Here is a 19,203-nt window from a genome sequence, read left to right as displayed (position 1 = left end):
ATGTCAATTTAAATTGATGAAAGTTGATTTTTTAATGGTGTTGACTTTTTATTTTCTCATTTTATGAATATATACAAAGTGAAATGGCACAGTTTATTGTACACGAAATACTAATATAGACTTTTCATATAATAAACATTTTTGATTGCAAATACGAAGTCAGCAAGTGTTTATGTATCTATTTTTCCCAATCGAAGCTGTTTTCGGTTGAAAACGATTAAAAGTGGCATTCAATTTTTTTTTATTAAATTTTGCTCACCATAAATTTATTTTAAAAATAAAATTTAACCATTTTGATCTGTTAGTTTTTAATCGACGATATTTATTTTAAAATCGGAACCAGAACGATTTAAATTAATTTACTTGCTCGTGTTTGATCTGACATTCTATTCGTTAAAGTGGCAATTTTCAAGTGTTTATAGTTCTCTTTCAGTGTAATGTAAATCTAATTTCGGCTTTAACCTCTTTCATGTCCACTTTTGCATTCGCTACACATTTGGGTACATAGTACACATTTGATCTACTGTACTATTTTAAAACTTCAAATACCAACAGTTTTTGCAATAATTCATAGAATTATTCAGAGAGCATGTACAGCCCAAGCTACTTTGAGTCTAATCGTTTCATTAAAGAGCACATTTTCACCACTCAATTGGATCGGATAAATCGAGTATTTTCTCATTATTTTCACACTTTGTATACCAAAATAGTTGAAGTGCACTTGTTTAACGAGAATAATGTGATTTGTATTTTTTTTCTTCTAATTAATACTATTTTTGGATAATGAGGCACTGATTTATAAATTATTGCTTCACATTCAAGGATTTTCGAGTTGATGTTTTGTGGCAACACAAAATGTGCAAATGTTCCTCGTTCGTGGTATATGATTATATGAATTGTTCATATTCATTTGTGCTGCATATAAACATGGTTTGGTGGATTGGCCTGTGAATTTGAAGGAACAGTTGTTTATTCGGTAAAATTACAGACAATTTTGCATGATTATACCTGTTATCAGCGTTGCAAATAAATGTTCGATGTAACTTTTGGCCAATCGAAGTGTTTCAATTTTCGATAGTTTTCGTGTTTTTGGTTCGGTTGGAATTAATTCTCTCAATGTTAAAAATGCGGAATTTACACTAAAAAAAAACATAGTTTGAAAAGTGTTGAGGCAGAAAAAAAGTCCAAACAAACCTATGTGTGCGATGTCTTTCCCGCGCATTGGCCTGATGTCGAATCACTGGCGTTTGAACAGCATATTCGGAGTTTGTGTTTCTTTTAATTGGTCCCGGTTTCATTGCTCTACAAATTAAAATCGCACTTAAGAAAGAAAAAAAAAGGCAACTTTCATCGACGACTTAACAAATGCAACTAAATCCCACAGTCGATTGCAATGAAGTTGGAAGCCGTTTTTATAGTTCGAGAAAAAAAAACAACAACATCAAAAATGATTCCAATGAAAACAAATTAGCTTTTTGCCTCATTGATGACACGCTGAAAGCATAAATTGTAATAGCAATAATTTATCAGCTTCCTTTTGATCTCTGAACTGATGTGGTAATTTATCTGATTGTCGGTTTAATTGCTGATGCGCGCTCGCCGCGCTCATCATTCATTTGGCAAAATTCATTATTGAAAAGTTGTGCGAGCGGGATGAATGCGAACGCATTGAAGCAAGTGGCAAATGAAGCGAGAATAAAATATTAAACGGCAATTCGTTCGGCATCGAATGACAAGCGGCTCTTTGTCTATTTTCATTGCTGCACTGTTATCTCAATTTGTTTTAATGACGTTCAATTTTGAAAAATTATTCCAGAGAGAGGAAAGAAGATCCTGTGTTGCATGGGTAATCCAAGCGACTTTGCCGAGTTCAATATGGTAAACAAATTAACAAAGATAAAAACAGCTGTCAATATTATGACAACGATCGATGCACTCCAATGTAAGCATTTAAAGTGATGATTGCGATTGACCTTGTAAATAGAGATGAGAGAAGAAGGAAAAAACAGTGAAATATGAACGATGCACGTGTTCTATCTATTTAGAGAACAGGCTGTTTGTCGATGCAATTACTAAAATATTCTTTAATTTAAATTTTTTCGTTTTTTATTGGATACATTTAGAATTTGGTTGTCCCTTTGATTCATTGAACAATGAAATGGAAAGCAGAAGGACAGATTTACTTTTTTGGCTTACTTTTCATGCTCGAAGCATTCAAAAATACACATACATGTATTGCTCATACTAATTGGCTTTCTATCGGCAGAAAAAAGCAATAAATTTTGCCATTATCGTTTTCGTTCGACGATGTATGTTGGGTGTGACTTTTACCGTGATACAACAATTCCATCTAATTTATACCTTGTTTCCACTTCTATTACTCTCTGTGTGTATCTTGAAAATCTGTGCCGTTTTGATTGTGTGCCAAATGGAATTGCGAACTGGAAAAAAAGGTTAAATGAGAACGTAGCGAAGTAATTAAATTACTTCCGATACTTTTGGTAAAATTAGTGTAACAACCAATACATATCGTTGTGTAATTAAAAGCAAGCACGCGATTCAAAATCAATAAATCACACCAATTTCAGAGTAGTTAATTTGCAGCTGCAGTAATTTAATTAATAAGTTTCAAACTGAAAAAAAAAAAAACAAAAAAAATCCCAATTTTCACTGTACATAGCTGACATGCGATTTGTTCCATCCTTTTTGTGATCTGTTCAATTTTCCTTTCGAATACATGCTTCTTTACAGCGTGAACAAAGGCAGCAGTTAATTTTGTTGTGTGTGCGCGCGCTTGAAATGTGGTTTACAAATTGAAAATGTTCCAAGATGAAAAAAAAGAGAGTGTATTTAAAGGTGTTTGTTATCCTTGTAACCGCAGACACTAAACGATGATGTTATAGCTTCACGAAATTTAAAGCAGAAAAAAAGAGAGAAGAATTATTTTACCAATAAAGAACGACAAAGTGGAACACGCGCTTACGACGGGCGGTGGAGAAGGACGAGCGACGGAAATGAGCAAAAGTACAAGTAGTTTCGTTGAAGTCTTTAGATCTCGACTGTTAGATGAAATAAATTGGATATGGCCCAAAGGAATTGGATCATTCACACAACCGTTTTCACGTTCCGTTTGCACTCAATATACCTTTGAGCGAATGGTACATCAATTGGTTTTCTCGATGCAGTTGAAAAATCCACCAAAGAAATGTTTTTTCTCATTCGTTCATTTTTTTTCTTCCTCTTTTTTCTCTTTAAATAATAAACGAAATGCATTTTTCGAACATGTGAGTTTTAAGTGAATTTGGTTCTTTTTTTAGCAGAAAAAAAAACGTTGTGATCTAAAGTTTGTGTTTGTCGAATGAAAATGGGATTTTTTGAATTTTCTTTTGGCAAAATTCAATTTTTTTCTCAAGTACACATTCACTTTACGGTGCTTTTATTCCTTCTGTGGATTTTGGATTGTGACTGAAAAAATTGTTTGTTCTTCATCCGACAGAAAAGAGAAAAATCAATTCATTGAAGGACTCTTGAAGAGATTCCGACGATTCCAGGTCGAAATGCCGAATATAATTTTAATGGGAATTCGTGTAATAAATTGCTTTTTTCCATTCTCTCGACAATGACGGTAAAAAATAATCAAATTAGTATGTTGTCAGCAACACAGAGATAACATCAGCTGAACTCTATTTACCTCACTGACTTTAATTATTTTCGACATAAGCCAACGTATAGACACACAAAAAAATATGCACCCAAACATTAATTGTAATTTGGCTGTGATTTGCCACAAAGCCACAACAAAGAGTATGCTTTATTGTGTATTTGCTAACAATTGAATTGTGCGGAGAGCACCGGAATCCATTAAAATTAGAACAAATTGTTTCGCATTGACATTTATTTTTCTCTCTCACATTTATATAGAACAATATATTTTTATGACACATCAGGCTAATGGGAATTTGATTGAAATTTTTTGGGTCAGACGTTAAATTACAAAAAAAAAAAATCAGTTGTAAAGATCGATAATGCTCATCCAGTATTTTCATAGCCAAATCGTAACCAGACACAAATTTCGCGTAGACATCGTTATACCATTTTTGGAATTGCTTTTGTGGATCTTGTCAACCGTCGCTTTAATTTGTCATCGTTCAATTTACAAAATCTCAAACATCCTTCTACACATTACGTCAAATTCGTAAAAAAACTTAATAATAAATACATTTTCCTGAGACTTATAATAATTTTTAAGGCGAAAAAGAAAACTTTTAATCACTCAACTCTGGTGGTACGGCTCGACGAAGATGAAACGTCACTAAATGCATATGGAATTATACTATTTGGCTGTTTGGTTTTTGCTATTTTCAACCAAAGAATTGACATTGTTGTTGAAGCGGTTTGAATGCCTCGCTATAGAATTTGGTTTTGGTTTTGTGGTGGTTTTAAAATGCACTACAATCCAAATCAATTTAGATAATGGACTTCAAAAAGGAATGGGTACTTATTTACTGAATAAGAAAGTATAGCGCACGTAAAAAGCAATCCAAGGATATGTCGTCGTCAGTGATGTGGACGCTTTTTCTAACGAGAACAAAAAGACAAAAGTGTTGTATACTCCCTTTCAATTGCATTTTATCTATTAATCTGTTCAGAGAAACCAAGCTCTGTACACGATTTTTGGCAGTGTTTGTAAATTACAGTGAGTGGAAGCAAACTGTAAAGTAATACTAGATCTTATTGAAATAGAGTATAAAATGTCTTTGTCAATACTGGAAAATTCATCAGCTCTAAAATGATACCTTTGTTGTTTTTATGTAACCAGTGGTGGAACGCCAAATCATTGAGGTGAAACGTAGGTATTTCATCTACCTTTGAGCCACGATGCACGGACAAAAGAGGAAGAAATCATAAGAATAAGAAAAACAAAGCAAATTAACTAAATGCAATTATGCACTCACATGAACTCGGTCAAATTTACACCGAATTGTTTGTGCCCGTGTCAAAACGACTTATTCGACAAATGAAAAGCAGGATAAAAGCCAGACATGAAAAGAAAATACCATTATATTTTCGTGAACTAGATCGTGATGTTTTTTTTGGAGTGGTTTACCCAACCGCTGTCTTTCGAGCCGAATAATGATAAATCAAAATAATATCCGTCGTTTCTGGACAGTTTTATGTGTTTATGTGCAAATTAATTTGACAGCTTCAACGATTTCATACCGTTCGTATTATCTTTGGGGTACAATGGAGTTTTTTCCCTCTCGCAAAATATGTTACGTTTTACACCTCATAATTTATTGAAAGAAAAACGTGAATTTATTATTGCCCAGAGGTATGAAAAAGAAACAATTCAAAAAAAATACGATAGCATTCTTCAAACACGCTTTTCATCATTTGGTTTTTTTAAGTCTTCCGATGTTCAAATTCATATTTCGTTTCATGTTTTTTCCCTAAATTATTAAATAAATTGCGACAGATACGGTATTTTGTCTGAATAAATATTTTCAACTTAAGACGAGGTGAAATCGCTTTCAAGCGATAAAAGAAAATTACTTGCAGACCTCATCATCATGAACGAATATCGGAATTTATTCCTATCATAATGCGCTGAATTTTTTCCCCTTCCAACGACACGATTATTTTCCATATTGCACACGCCACCTCAGCAATGCGATAAGAATAAAGACATCCGGTGACGACGAGGACGACGACAAACACGGGATAATATTTTCGTGTTTATTTAATATTCTCTATATCTCCAATGAATGACAGGACATCCACTCACAACGAGTCTTTCCATCACGGTGACTCGACCAAAATATAAATATTTAATCAGAATAATAATATTATTCTTCACGATATTTACATCGTAACGTCATCACAGGTCATGCTTTAAACCCAATTGCTAGGGTAATTATTATCAATATTTTTTGAATGCATGAAAATATTCTTCACAAAACAGACTTTTTCTAACGTCTACATTTTCAATTTTACGATGGAATTCATTATTTTTTAAAGGAAAAATATGTTTGTTATTGAAATTTAACGAGAATGTTTTGAAAATTTCCATTAGCACCTTTTTCAATTGGATAAATGATAGAAAAACATGATAATTATGTAAATATTATACATTTTTGCCTGTTAATAAATATTTTATTACGTTTCCATATTTTGCTGTGGTGTATGGCGGAAAACAAGGAATTATACTCATTGTTACACTCTGTGAAAGGAGCTCTCGGTTTGTTCGTTGATTATAAAACCAAATCTCACAAATCAAATTTATAAGTAAAAAACACTTCTTTGGAAGTTCTCACTGTGACGCAATGCTGCACATCAGATCCGAAAATGATCCGATATAAATTTTCAGTGACGCTTGCAATCAAATACACAAACAATTTTTATATTGCGTTGCCTCTCTCATTTTTGGAAAATTAAAAATGAAAATTTCATTGTGATAATGCCGTTAATCGTTATTCACACATTTTTTTAAACAAAATTACGATTTTCATCGATTTTTTTCCCAGACATGACACATAGACCAAAACTGAAGTTCGCAGCTTTCCAACGATATATAAATCATTGCCGCACCTTTCATCAGAGTATGAAATCGCATCTCTTCATGAGTGATAAATTCATGAGTGCCTTTCATATGCTCAGAAAGTAGGCTATTTTTGAATCCATACCTTAGGCACTTAGGCAACAAAATTTAAAAATTTAAAGAGACATGTATCTTAGTTTTCCTCCTACTTTCGAATAGAATTATTTTCCGGCACAATTTTTTTTGATTAAAATAGTGTGTATAGTCTCTCATCCGCTATTTACTGTCCTCAAATCCATCGATAACTTTTGTCAAATTTCAGTTGGTTGGAATTCATTCTGACCAAGAATTTTATGTATATCATTGATTTTCGATTGCCAATTTGCCATCGGCATTTTTCTTCCACCGCTAATCAAAAGAGTCATATTGTCAAATGTGATGAAAAACAATCGCTGTGTATGTATATAAAGATTTAATAATTTGAAACGGACTTACTTTGCTAGCTCGCTAATTTTTATAAAGTTGTTGTTGCCCAGAAAACAAATGAATGTAAAACACACGCGGCAATGCAATTCATTTTCCGCGAGGATTTCGCTCCAAATCTTTGGTTATGTCTCGATGTTTCACATGGTGCATCGACTTCACGCCGATGATAGAAGAAATTCGTCGGATAAATGTATTTCGCTTCTTTTGATCAGCGAAAATACATAAGCAATCTCCCGCTAATTAAATGACTTAGTTTTGCGGTAAATCGATTGCGTTATCGAAAATGCGCACCAACTCTCTAATAGGTCATACTTGGGCGACGGTCCGAGTCGGACCGTCCGACGAAGAAGAACGTCTCCCTTCTTTTTTTCTGCGTTAACAGAATACTTTCCCGTCAGGAACGGTTGTGACGTTGGTCACAAGTGGCGTGGTGAGATTGTTGACTGGAATGTTTGACAATTATCGCTATCTAGACTGACCTTAATTCTAATAGACAATTGTGTTTACAATTCGCGCAGTGTCATTTTGCAAGCATGAGTGATTATTATATTAGTTTTCATTTGACTGGATTAAAATCCCATAACAAATTGATGTTCACATACAATTTCAAATTGGCTTACAAATACTAGAGATAATAATCATTTTATAGCTTATCAAATCTACTGGCATTGACACGACGGGAATCGTCATGTGTGTGTGTTTTCAAAACACGAAAAAATGTATATTTTCTGGCAAAAAGAAATCTGCATTAAAATATCTGCATTTTCTGTTCTTTTTCTGTATTTTTTCATTAAGAAATTATAACTAATTCTATTAAGGAAAGAAAACAAAATTAATCATTTCGTGGATTTGACTGCAACATGCAATTGCGTTTTCATAATGTTTGTGATTTGGCATTTGGTAATGCTAAAAAATTGCGTCAGTAAAAGTATAGGCTGTTCATTTCCTTGAAAATGTTCCAATAATTTATCTTATTCGATCTGTCGTAAATAATAACAAATTAATTTTGTTTTCTTTCCTTAATAAATATGGAGTACAATCCATATTTTTCAAAACACTTGATATCACTTGGTAGTGACATGTTTTGAAGGGCAAACAATTATTTTCTCAATTTTTTGGAGAATTTTCTTATCCGGTTATTTCCGGCAGTCCTCCTATCCATCTGACTGGGTCACAAGAGTTGTTATTTGATATGCAGATGGTACTGGCCTACAAAGCTGCACTGATGAGCTGTATACAGCGAAATCAATCACTAAAACGATTGCGTTGTATATGCTTTTCTAGAAATATATGGAGCAGCCTACGTAAAACCGTAGAAAATATAAATATATGTTTATAGCAATTTTGAATTCGACCTTATATTGACTTACGAAAGTACGAAGAATTTTTTGGTATTTATTTCTAACTATTTGAGCTCAAAAAAAAATTAACTTAATTTAACTTACGATAATTAATGAAATGTGGAAAAATCATCGCTTGAAAAATACTGACAATAATGCACCAATTCATCAAGGGCACCTCTTTTAGAATGGCTGTTGTGATCACTCCGCTTATATTATCATGAAACGATGAAAGCGCAAGGTTTTTTATCGTTGGATGTTTTTTGAAAATCGTTGACCATTGGGATGTGTCCGGTATTTCTTCCACATACGTGTGCAATGTGAAGTTTTCAATACTGCCAAATGTTATTTGTGATAACATCACATGTAAATCACGTTCATGACATGTGCTGATTTCTATTTCCTTCAATGCGACGAAGTTTACTGTGTCGTTGTAAATGGTTAAGAAAATTGAATTGTAACACTATCCAATTTTCAGAAATTCTAATCTTAAATGCCCGTCTACTTCTGCATAAATACTTCACCGCACTCGATCTGAAACTGGCCGAAGAATCGAAAAAGTAGACCTCGTTCGTCACACTACAGATTTACATTTTGCAGTAACACATTACAATTGTAACGAAGCATTGCTGTAATGCTATTACAATTGTAATGTTAGATTTGCTATTTTTATAACCTTACTGGCAATGCTTCGTTACGATAATAATGTGTTACTCAACGCTGCCGCTAATGTCAAAAATCTAACATTAATATTGAGACTTTTCAACACAACTTTAAGTTGAAAATATATTTACAATAGATCTAGATATATTTACAATCAATTTCAATGATGAGCTTAGAGCAGACACAAACGCCATCTATTGTAAATATATTTTCAACTTAAATTTGTGTTGAAAAGTCTCAATATTAATGTTAGATTTATATATTAGCTATATTTTCAAACTTTTCATTTTTTTAATAAACCAAAATAAATTGACTAATCAGCACTCAGTATTAAATATTACTGAAACTCAATGAAACTCAAGGCAACTATTTATTATCAAATTTCTTTAACTATGTTAAATATTCTGAAAAACAAATTAAAATGAATTTATTTGATGTTTGCTTATTATTTTAAGACGCCAATTCAATCATTTGTGTATTATTTTTTCAAAATATTCGTTCTGACACATTTCAAAACATATTGTCTTACGTAAAGGATTAAATTCAAAATGCGTGTTGTTGTGCCTTACAACTACAAAAGAGTATATTGATAAAAAAAAAGTTTGGTTTTTGAGATTACACGAATGACGTAAATTGACACATTTCTTTGTAAATATTTTCCTAGATTGAAATGTGTAAGAATGAATATACATTGTATTGAAAATGTTAATTGCGTGTGTATTCTGGTTCTATTCCTGGTCATCAACTAATGAGGACCGTAACTTCCCAGATTGACCACACTGAAAGTTGAGTTTTTGATAATTGAGTTTTCTATTCTATCGGCATTTACGACAAATGGTCTTAAGTCAAAATTTGGCAATCTATATTTCAATTTTTTTTAAATTTCAAGCAACCGTTCAGGAATACATACATTTATGATGTAGATTGAATGATGCATGCATTAATTGATATAAAATGCCATATTATTTTGGTTATTATTTAATGTTTGTATAGTTGATTCCGTTCAATTTATAAGTACTATTGTTATTTTGCTGAATTGTTAGCAGTTAAGTAATTTCACATATGTCAAATGTAAAAGAGTGAACATGCTCTTATTTTTGGGCGATTCTTTCGTTCAGTTAGTCTATCAACCAACAAGCTGTTGGAGTTGAGCACAGAGCGTTCTTCTTGGTTAAATCGTCACACGATACAGATTATTGGAGTTCATTTGGAACGAGTAATAGCCAAGTAACATGGTATTAACTCATAAAATCACTGACTGTGCACATTATGCTTAAAAACAGGAGATTGCCGCGTTTATTCGTCAAAAGAAGAGGATATTCGCTACTTTTATTCACACGCAAAAAGTGAATGAATTATCCACCAAGCCTTCCATCATCGGTGCGAAATCGATGCAACGTGTTCTACCGTTATCGCAAATTGAGGTCATCCGTAACGGGCCCCATCAAGGTATTTAAGTGCACATTTAGTTTTAAGTGAGATCATCCAAGAGGCCAGGGCATTAGTTTGTAAGGAATCGATCATTATAAGAAAAGTAGAAATCGCATAATTAAATTCTCGGCAAAAAGTCAACTGCGAGAAAAATAAATAGTTGAATATTACTTTAGTATCTTTACAAGAGAAAATTCTGAGCTAGCAAAAGAAGACCGTTTCAGACATCATGAGACATTTTCAAATTAAAACGCTGTATTTAACTTGTTTTTCGTTCCATCGTAAAATACTTTATATTTTCTAGGAAAAAAGATAATTTGTGACACATTTTTGTCCAGAACAGAAATGAAAAAAAAAACTTAATATTTTGTTAATTTTCATGAGTTTGTGTTACAAGATAACAAATATATAAATTAATATTTCTCATATCGATTCAACCAAAAAATCTCAGTGAAACATTGTTTGATGAGTGTATACATTATTGCCATTTCTAGTAATATACACATCTGGACTATTCCATTTATGTTCCCAGACCGCTTCCTTGACCTGTGTTTTCATCCAGCACATATTAATTCGTATATCTGCGCATATGGCAAAGATCGCAAATTTGTTTCCTGGCGAAGTTGATCTGAAACAATTTTTGGCACACAATTTCATAAATGCCTTAACAAATCTTACCGATTTTGAGCCAGACGTTTTAGATTCGCTGTTTGTGCTAGGATTGCATTGGTATCACTGAAAATCATAAATTTGTCAAACAACATTGAAGAAGTATTTTTGGTAATCAAATCTAAATAGTTACATTCTATAATGTGTTTGCGTATATGTGACTTGATCAGCATATGCCCTATTGAAATGTGTGAATATTTGATTTAATGCTGTGACAACATTTTGCAATGTTGTATTATCACTACTGTAAAAGATAGAAACTATTTAGCCAAATTAAATTATAGTAATTATATCGCTATTTACTTTGAATTTGATGAACTTCCAGCCTCGCCATTTATTTCACCACAGCACCTGCAAGAAAATTATTTTCAAATGATTTTTATATTTAATTGCTATGAATATTGCTGATTTTACTTGTCCATCCAGTCAGCACCATTGTTTTTAAAGGCTGCTTCAAAAAGATGTGGTACAAAGACTGTTGCCTGAATTAATTGAATTCGATTACTAACGGAATGATCGTCCAACATTGTATATTGGTTCACGGAAAGCACTCCACTCTGGAATAAAAGAAAATTCAATCAAATAACTGTTTGTTGTTGGTCAGAATAGAACAAAATTAGAACTATATTTTCATCAAAATAATACAAAATAGTCTTTTTTTTCAGAAAATTGAAGTATTAAGAAAAATATCTTTGACTGTGGTTGAAAAAAGTACTTGGACTTACCAAAGACAAAACAGTTAAACTCAAAATATTGAATAATTCCATGGTTATCTTGAATAAATAATTACTTTCAAAGTGTTCAACGTTTAAAATGATAATAGCCTTGTGTGAAGCTGATGTTCGCAATTTATACTATTTTCCATTTATCTTATTCAAATAAGCTTAGTAGGCATGTGGCATATTTCAATTGTTTTCATTTGATTAAAATATCTATTAAATATATCGAGAAGAGAGTATGTTATTCAGCGCTTATGGCTGAGTAATGTCTGAATAAAAACATACTCTCCTCTCGATATTTTCAATAGATATAGTTCACGTAGGTTCTAGCGTACGTAACACCTTTTTTGGAATGTGTTTACCCTCTTTAATAAAACGTGTGTTTTCTAAAAAATATGAACTTTATAGAAAAATAAACAGTTCGTAGTACTTGCGTCATATTTCAAACATTTGTTTGTGAGAAAGTACTATTCCATTAAATTAAAATAAATGATAATTTTTCACCATTTTATACCAAATCAACTCAAATTTAACATCATTTAATTTTTTCATTGAATATAAAATAATTTAATAAAGGTTTCCAGGTTATTCGAATTCGGCCAAACTGTAATTTCAATGCACATTTTTCTATTGAATGAGAATTTCATTTTTAAAATTGCTGCATCGTCACATTCTTCTTTATTAAAATAACAAAAATGTGCGATTGCAATATTGAGCATCGATTATAACATAAAAAAGAAGAAAATTGTATTTTAAAATACGTTTTTGGTTCTAGAAATAAAAAAGTCCGCTTCGTTTTATTTATAAATGAGAAATGATCTATATGTTTGAGCGATTGAAAAGTTGATAAAGTTTTCTCTTCCTGAAGTGTAATAAATCAATTAAAACTTTTCGAGTGGAATTGATCCTTGACACTGGTCGATGATGGCGGAAGAAATAAAAATTGCAAAACTATTGTGGTCTTTTAATCTCGTAAATTGTATCCGAATTCAGTACATTTCCTTGATAAATTACAAAGAAAAATCCCTCAACGTTGAATGAAGGTATTAAAATGTTGAGAAAACTCTTTCTAAAATTCGCATTCATTCAATTGAAATCGAAAAGTTACATTATGTGAAAATAACGTCGAATGGCGGTTGGAAGAACGAAAATAACATTAAACGGAACATTCGACGATATAATATCGATTCTATGCAGTTTCTCAACTGTAAATTCCAAGTCGCAACAAACGCAGCAAACGGATAATGACTTTAAAATATAAACTCAAGTTTGTATATCAGATGTCATAAAATAAAAACCATTAGCCAAATCAATGATCAAATGCTTGACGTTTCTCTTTTTCTCTAAGCAACGTAAATGCTTCCATTATTTCACATCCATGGAATGACAGAATTGAAACCAAAGTACAATGTAAATTGCATGGAAGTCGGATCGATGCAATCAGTTACTAAGTATCAACAGAGTCGAACGAAATGTTCCGAATACACATTGCAAATGCATTTGTACGATTATATATATTTGATTTAACATTCACTTAAGCATTCAGAGTCATATTATGAGCATATAAGAACTAAATTCGAATAAAATGCAAATACTTCAGATGAACAAAAGGAACGACTTTTAATCCTAGGAATTACCGAGTTTTTTTACATTAAAAAAAAACAATGACAAGCTTTTCGAATAAAATTATTCGTCGATAGATTTCGTGCATAGTTTTTTTTCTTTCTTGTATCAAACATTCTAGTAACTTGAATAATTATTGTACATAAATAAATAGAATCGTATTTTTGCACTTGATGGAAGTCTATTACCACGCTCATGAAATATTCACAGATCAATTGAACAAGTTATACTCGTATAATAGTAAGTTTAGAATGTCAATTAGATATTACTCTTCATATTTTAATTGAATTTACTTTACTTTCTCTGCCGATGAACGAACCACAACGAACAATTTTCTCAAGCCATTTGAACAAATAAATGTTTAAAAGTTACATTGTCCAGCAAAAATCAACCAATTATTCACTATGCATCTTATTTCAAAATTTATAACTTTCCCTTGAAAATCGTCATATCTCATTGAATCTCTTGTATAAATTCATTCGATTCACCTCATAAACTCTAAAAAATTTATTGTTGAATTGTGAGTCCGTCTTGCGAATCAAATGTGTTTTATGCCAGCTGTCTAGCCCACATTTTACAAACACCGAATGGCAAGTGAACGAATCGATGTGGCTGAATTGCGGAAAATGTTGACATGAGCATAAATCCTGTTGGCAATTTCGAAAAATATGGCCGAAACTTCAAAAAATACGACAATAAATTTTAGTACAGAAGCATTCCTCGATATTTTAGATTTTTTTGTTTGAGAAAAAAAGACGTATATAAAGTATACTCATTTGAATCTGATTCATAACACACAACAGCAAGGATTATATAAACTCACGATTGCAATAAATAGAAGAATTCCAAGGATTGACGGCGAAAAGCAATGTATAATCACAAAAAATTGAAGAAAAAAAGACGAAAAAAATTAAAGAGGAAAGGAAAAAATCTATAGAAGAGACCCTTTCCAATGAAAACAAAGTTTTCCATTTCAATCAATAGGTTTATGAAAAATCCATCCAATGTTGGTGTTTGAATATAAACTTTAGTTGGTATGACAGTTCGGTTTTTTTTATTGTGGCGGAAATTCATAATTCAATTATGAGTTGATTGTGTTGATAAATTTGGTTGTTCTTTGTACAAAAATAATAAATTACCATTCATAGTGGCAAAACGGAAGAGAGCGTGTCAAAAGCCAAAAATAAACTGTGTTCATTTCATTCGCCATACTTGTAATTTGGTTTATGTCATTTGGAAAACACGAAAGAGGCTTCACTCGTAATAAGATATTCACACACAGTCTGTTTTTTTTTTCATCTAAGAAAATACATGCCATTAACATATTAACAATAATTTTAATTAATGAAAGCGCGAAAATCGAGAAATTATATTTGACACAAAAGTTTTGAATTGTGCGACATCGTTTAGGAATGGTTGGCCCGAAACCGTGCATCATCTTTTCTCATTTCTTTTTATAATGCCAACTGCAAATTGTTACGATGACTTAATAAAACTTTTAATTACTTCACACCAAGTTGCCAAAAGGCATGAGGAAAGCATAACAAACGGCTGTGACAAATAACATTTTAGGCAATTTTATGATCGAAAACTGGCAAATATTTGTTGGCATTATGTCATTTTGCTGCATTTCATCAATCAATCATTGTTGTTGCTGCGGTTGCTTTAAACAAAGAAGCTGAGAGACACCGATTCCTGATGTCGCTTGAAAATATATATTGTAATTCCAAAAGCGTACAACAATTATTTCACACAATCTTTGGCACGCGTGGAAAAACTAAACCAATTTTGCGGCAGGATAAAGTGATGGCGGTAATATGGTCTATTAGCGCATTAGGAAAACATGTTCATTGGAACACATCATGCGATTTATTATCAAAACCAAATAAAATGAGCGATGAGACGCAAAACCAGCGCAAAATATTTGGCATAATGATGATGTTGTTTGAGCAAATGTATCCCCAGTTTTATATAGAAAATGTGTGTTCGTAAAAGCATTATTTCAGCGTTAAAAAAAAATTCGATGGCATTTCAATAGCATGCAATTCATCCAAAGTGACTGAGGCTCGACACGCTGTCACACAGCAGTGTGAGTATGTGTGTGTGTTAAGCGTGCTAATGATTTATGCGTACAACGGTTTATGTGCATCAAAATCATAAATCTTTTGTACGCTTCATAATCTGCTGTTTGCGTTCGGTTGTGTGTGTGTGTGTCTATCTCATCCGTTTGTTGACACTGCAATTTGAGCACTGGAACGAAAAGTTCAGCGAACACACACACATTTCTTTCTTTTACGCTCTTTCCTTTCGCCATTTGTGTGTGTGTGTGTGCGAAGAAGGTTTCCGCCTGTCGTGAACACCAAGCATTTTACAAACGATGATGTTGTTCAGTATGTTGTCGCCGTTTCTATCTATATCTTCTCAACAGCACACCATGTTATTATTGTTCAATCGTTAGTGGCATTACCATCGCGTTTAGCTATAAATTATAACGCGACACATTGTGACAAACTCCACCTTTTTTTGTTCGACACTTTTTTCACCCACTCCCCGGAACACAACGACTAAGAGATAAAATGTGCTTTCGACGTTGTGCTTAAATTTTTGCCATCTTCACGATTCGCACCATGTAATATATATTCATTTTCACCACTTTGGCATAAGTCGTTCGAAGTAACCCCCCAAAATAGCAAGAAAAATACGACGAAGCACGAAATTCGTTTGACAACTGAATGCTTCTGCTGTTTGGGTTTTGCTCTCAACATTTTTCGGCTTTTTTTACACTTCATTTTATGCAGCCGACTGAATATTTGTGCACATTGACACAAACTGAAATATGCTCTCATTTAAATAGAGAGTTAGTTTCCAATGTAGATTTACATTTCAATCAAAGTAACATTTTCTGCATGATTTTTCAATTTGCTATCAGATCCGATGTCACCGAGCCACACCATTGTGTAAAATAAAAAAAAACGATACCTTTGAAATGCAATTTTTCATACAACTCAAAGCCTCAAAAGAGGACAGTCCAATGTTAATAACACATTTTTAACATTCAATATTCTGTGTTGAATGTTTTCGTTGCGACAGCAAACTGATTGGCACAGCGGTGTGCGAACAAACTCGCATATTGAAATTAAATTTATATTCATGGGAAAACAGTATAAGAAATTGTATACACGCCGAATTCTACGGCACAAACTTATGTTTTGTGCACGGTACATTTTCGGGTCAAGTCTTTTGAGTTGAAGAAATATGTAAATGTAATTAAACATGCATCGTGTTATCATGACATCGCGTTGAAATGAAATGTGAATTCTGCACACCAGAAACAATTTACATATCAATGATTTTGTTGACAAATGACATAAATTTGGTCCATTCGACGAACCTTCTTAGAAACTCAAGGCCAAATACAGCATCCATAGGACACGCCAACGATTTTAGAGGGAGGGGAGTATGTAAAAGGAGGGGGTCGTGGCAAAAGTCGAACATATCTAATGTAAACCGCTATGTTAGAAATCAGGGGTTTTGGCTCAATACACCCTCTGCTCGAATCAAAAATGGTTAGGGGAGCGAATTTGGGTCGAAAACCCTAGTAAATCGAAAGAATCTTTTTCATCAATTTTCAATTTTTAGGAGGATATTAAAGGGGACCCTCGGAAATTTGGTGCTCGCCTATGACAGCACCTGTTAAATGCAAAACAACGTCCAAATACGAGAAGATCTATTTATGACGATGGATCTACTTATGAAAAATTCAAATCAAATACAAGAGCAATTTCATCGTATGTATTACAAATTGCAAAAAGCCATTCCAAACGGCTATTCTTACATCACTTTGGTCGAACGTCTTTGAATTCGCTGCTGGCCTAATTGGAAAGAGACTTAAACAGCATCTAAAAAGCAAGAGTTGCAAGAGAATTATACGAAATATATTCTTCTTATTAAATTTAAATGTAATCTTTTGATGTTTTTAATAAAACTGATTCGAATATTACTTTGAAAGATCCCACAAAGAATGTATTCATGCTTGCAATATAGTTTGAGACATGACATCAAACATCAAAAACAAAGCGAACAAGATAAGTTCTACTGAGCGGAATCGATTCTATCTTGAAATTGTATTAAAACTGATTATGTTTTGAAACGCACACTTTCTGTGCATATCAATGTTTCCTGTTCACATGAAATCAAATGATGTTTACTCAAAGATGATAATGACTTTAAGCGGAAAACATTGAATATGTCGAAACTTTGAATGAATATTTTCTTACACAATCGACTGGCTCAGTATAGGAAGTCGACGATATTATTTTTGTTTGTGGTCACAGAGATTATCTATATGAAGATGTGCTCACGCATTCAGTTGAGAATTTAGTACGCTTGTAGCACGCCTACTGCACCCTACGCAGCGTTTTTTGTCTGATTTATTTCCATAAAAAAGAACTCATTCCAACATGAGTTTCCAAATGGGATTTTTTATTTCAAAAGTGTCATTATTGGCGTATTTTTTGTGCATACAAGAATTTCGAGCGGCATCAATTTCAAATTGCATTGATTTTAACACAGACAAAGTTGCAAGTATTTTCCTTATCTTATTCCATTCAACAACTTCTCAATCTAACTCTCGTTTCTAAAAAAGGCGAATTATTTAGTCGAATTGGGGTATTTGTCGAAAACGCATAGTAACGAACAAAATTCGGTGTCAAAGCAACAATTAAAAGATGCGATCAAGTCATTTCAGCAATCGAATCGAATACCAGTGACGGGTGTCATTGATGATAACTCATGCAAATTGTTAAATCGACCGCAATGTGGTGGCATGATTTTGCCAAATGCATTAAGCGATTACAAACACCGAAGTCGACGATTTGCATCTTTTGAATTAAAGTGGCCCCGAACAAATCTCACATGGCGGTAAGATATTTTCATTCATTTTAAGTTTTCACCATAGATTTTCTACGGTATTTTTTCTTTCAGATTAATCAATGAAAATATGACAAACTTGGATGAAAATTGGGCGAGGGAAATATTGCAGCAAGCCTTAGAAGTATGGTCACATGAAACTCCGTTGAATTTTCGTGAAGTTGATGCGAAACGTGTTGATATTGAAATTGGATTTTCACGGTAAACCAAATTAATCGTTTATTTATTGAGAATTTGTTGATTGTTTGGAATTGTTTTCAGAGACCTGCAAGCCCTGTTCAATACAACGCAACGCATATTGGGATATGCCAATCCTCCAAACCCAATAAAAGTTCTTCTTAGATTTGATGCAGATCAAAATTGGGCATCATCTTCAGATGATAACGATTATTCAACAGCGGATTTAATGTATACGGCCGTACATGAAGTGAGTGCCTCAACAGAAAATTGCTTATAAACTTAATGAATGAATATGTGTTTACACATTTTCAGCTGGGGCACGCGCTGGGTCTTGATCACTCCAACGTAGAAGATGCAATAATGTACCCAGCTTACAAGATTGTGTTCAAAGGACTCCACGAAGATGATCGAAAGGGGATTCAAAATTTATACGGTCCTCGCGGCAAAGATCGGAATAAAAAAGCACGCATGCTACGCGCAATGAAAGGTGTACGAAACAATATACGATGGAAAATGTTAGCCATTTCGGAACCAATTAAAAAGTTTTTCCGCTATGTGTTTTAATCATTTTAAACAAACAATAGAGTTTTAATGGACTACGCCACATTTCCATGTAATTTCCAAA

At 32.9% G+C, this 19,203-nt stretch overlaps 3 protein-coding genes across 5 annotated transcripts; 1 reads left to right on the top strand and 2 right to left on the bottom strand.

The window, feature by feature from the left end:
- Positions 1 to 41: 41 nt before the first annotated feature.
- On the bottom strand, positions 42 to 9,002 carry LOC116342115 (transcription factor 15-like). 3 transcript variants are annotated; one of them, XM_031769616.1, is made up of 4 exons: positions 8,470 to 9,002; positions 1,195 to 1,302; positions 1,009 to 1,139; positions 42 to 945 (listed from the first exon to the last, which is right to left on the bottom strand). In XM_031769616.1, the coding sequence occupies exons 2-4, from the start codon at positions 1,296 to 1,298 to the stop codon at positions 818 to 820; spliced, it is 363 nt and encodes a 120-aa protein (XP_031625476.1). In that variant the 5' UTR covers positions 1,299 to 1,302; positions 8,470 to 9,002; the 3' UTR covers positions 42 to 817. The 3 variants fall into 3 exon arrangements, with proteins under 3 accessions (XP_031625476.1, XP_031625475.1, XP_031625474.1); XM_031769615.1 differs by lacking the exon at positions 8,470 to 9,002 and adding an exon at positions 7,034 to 7,756; XM_031769614.1 differs by lacking the exon at positions 8,470 to 9,002 and having other exon boundaries at positions 1,195 to 1,372.
- A 1,714-nt stretch (positions 9,003 to 10,716) lies between these two features.
- Positions 10,717 to 11,959, bottom strand: LOC116342122. The gene is made up of 6 exons (XM_031769623.1): positions 11,853 to 11,959; positions 11,542 to 11,684; positions 11,431 to 11,478; positions 11,261 to 11,371; positions 11,137 to 11,193; positions 10,717 to 11,086 (listed from the first exon to the last, which is right to left on the bottom strand). Exons 1-6 carry the CDS (start codon positions 11,892 to 11,894, stop codon positions 10,906 to 10,908), a joined length of 582 nt encoding a protein of 193 aa, XP_031625483.1. The 5' UTR covers positions 11,895 to 11,959; the 3' UTR covers positions 10,717 to 10,905.
- A 3,316-nt stretch (positions 11,960 to 15,275) lies between these two features.
- Positions 15,276 to 19,203, top strand: LOC116342198 (matrix metalloproteinase-2-like). The gene is made up of 5 exons (XM_031769716.1): positions 15,276 to 15,281; positions 18,115 to 18,389; positions 18,453 to 18,599; positions 18,660 to 18,825; positions 18,891 to 19,203. Exons 1-5 carry the CDS (start codon positions 15,276 to 15,278, stop codon positions 19,140 to 19,142), a joined length of 846 nt encoding a protein of 281 aa, XP_031625576.1. The 3' UTR covers positions 19,143 to 19,203.

The sequence above is a fragment of the Contarinia nasturtii genome, unplaced genomic scaffold (genome assembly GCF_009176525.2).
Source record: "Contarinia nasturtii isolate CC-2019 unplaced genomic scaffold, AAFC_CNas_1.1 Cnas_scaffold_810, whole genome shotgun sequence".
Classification (NCBI taxonomy): Eukaryota; Metazoa; Arthropoda; class Insecta; order Diptera; family Cecidomyiidae; genus Contarinia; species Contarinia nasturtii.
The sequence above is the reverse complement of the archived record's forward strand: the minus strand, read 5'-3'. Positions and strand labels throughout refer to the sequence as shown.

Bases quoted from the DNA above. Each gene is read 5' to 3' on its own strand.
- LOC116342115 (XM_031769616.1), bottom strand. From the start codon at position 1,298: ATGAAACCGGGACCAATTAAAAGAAACACAAACTCCGAATATGCTGTT. The intron at 1,140-1,194 runs GTTTGTTTGGAC...GTTTTTTTTTAG, and splicing joins GAAAGACATCGCACACATAG to TGTAAATTCCGCATTTTTAA. The intron at 946-1,008 runs GTATAATCATGC...TCAAATTCACAG, and splicing joins ATTTGCAACGCTGATAACAG to GCCAATCCACCAAACCATGT.
- LOC116342122 (XM_031769623.1), bottom strand. From the start codon at position 11,894: ATGGAATTATTCAATATTTTGAGTTTAACTGTTTTGTCTTTG. The intron at 11,685-11,852 runs GTAAGTCCAAGT...CTTTTATTCCAG, and splicing joins GTTTAACTGTTTTGTCTTTG to AGTGGAGTGCTTTCCGTGAA. The intron at 11,479-11,541 runs GTAAAATCAGCA...ATTTTCTTGCAG, and splicing joins GGTGCTGACTGGATGGACAA to GTGCTGTGGTGAAATAAATG.
- LOC116342198 (XM_031769716.1), top strand. The intron at 18,390-18,452 runs GTAAGATATTTT...TTTTTCTTTCAG, and splicing joins CGAACAAATCTCACATGGCG to ATTAATCAATGAAAATATGA. The intron at 18,826-18,890 runs GTGAGTGCCTCA...ACACATTTTCAG, and splicing joins TGTATACGGCCGTACATGAA to CTGGGGCACGCGCTGGGTCT.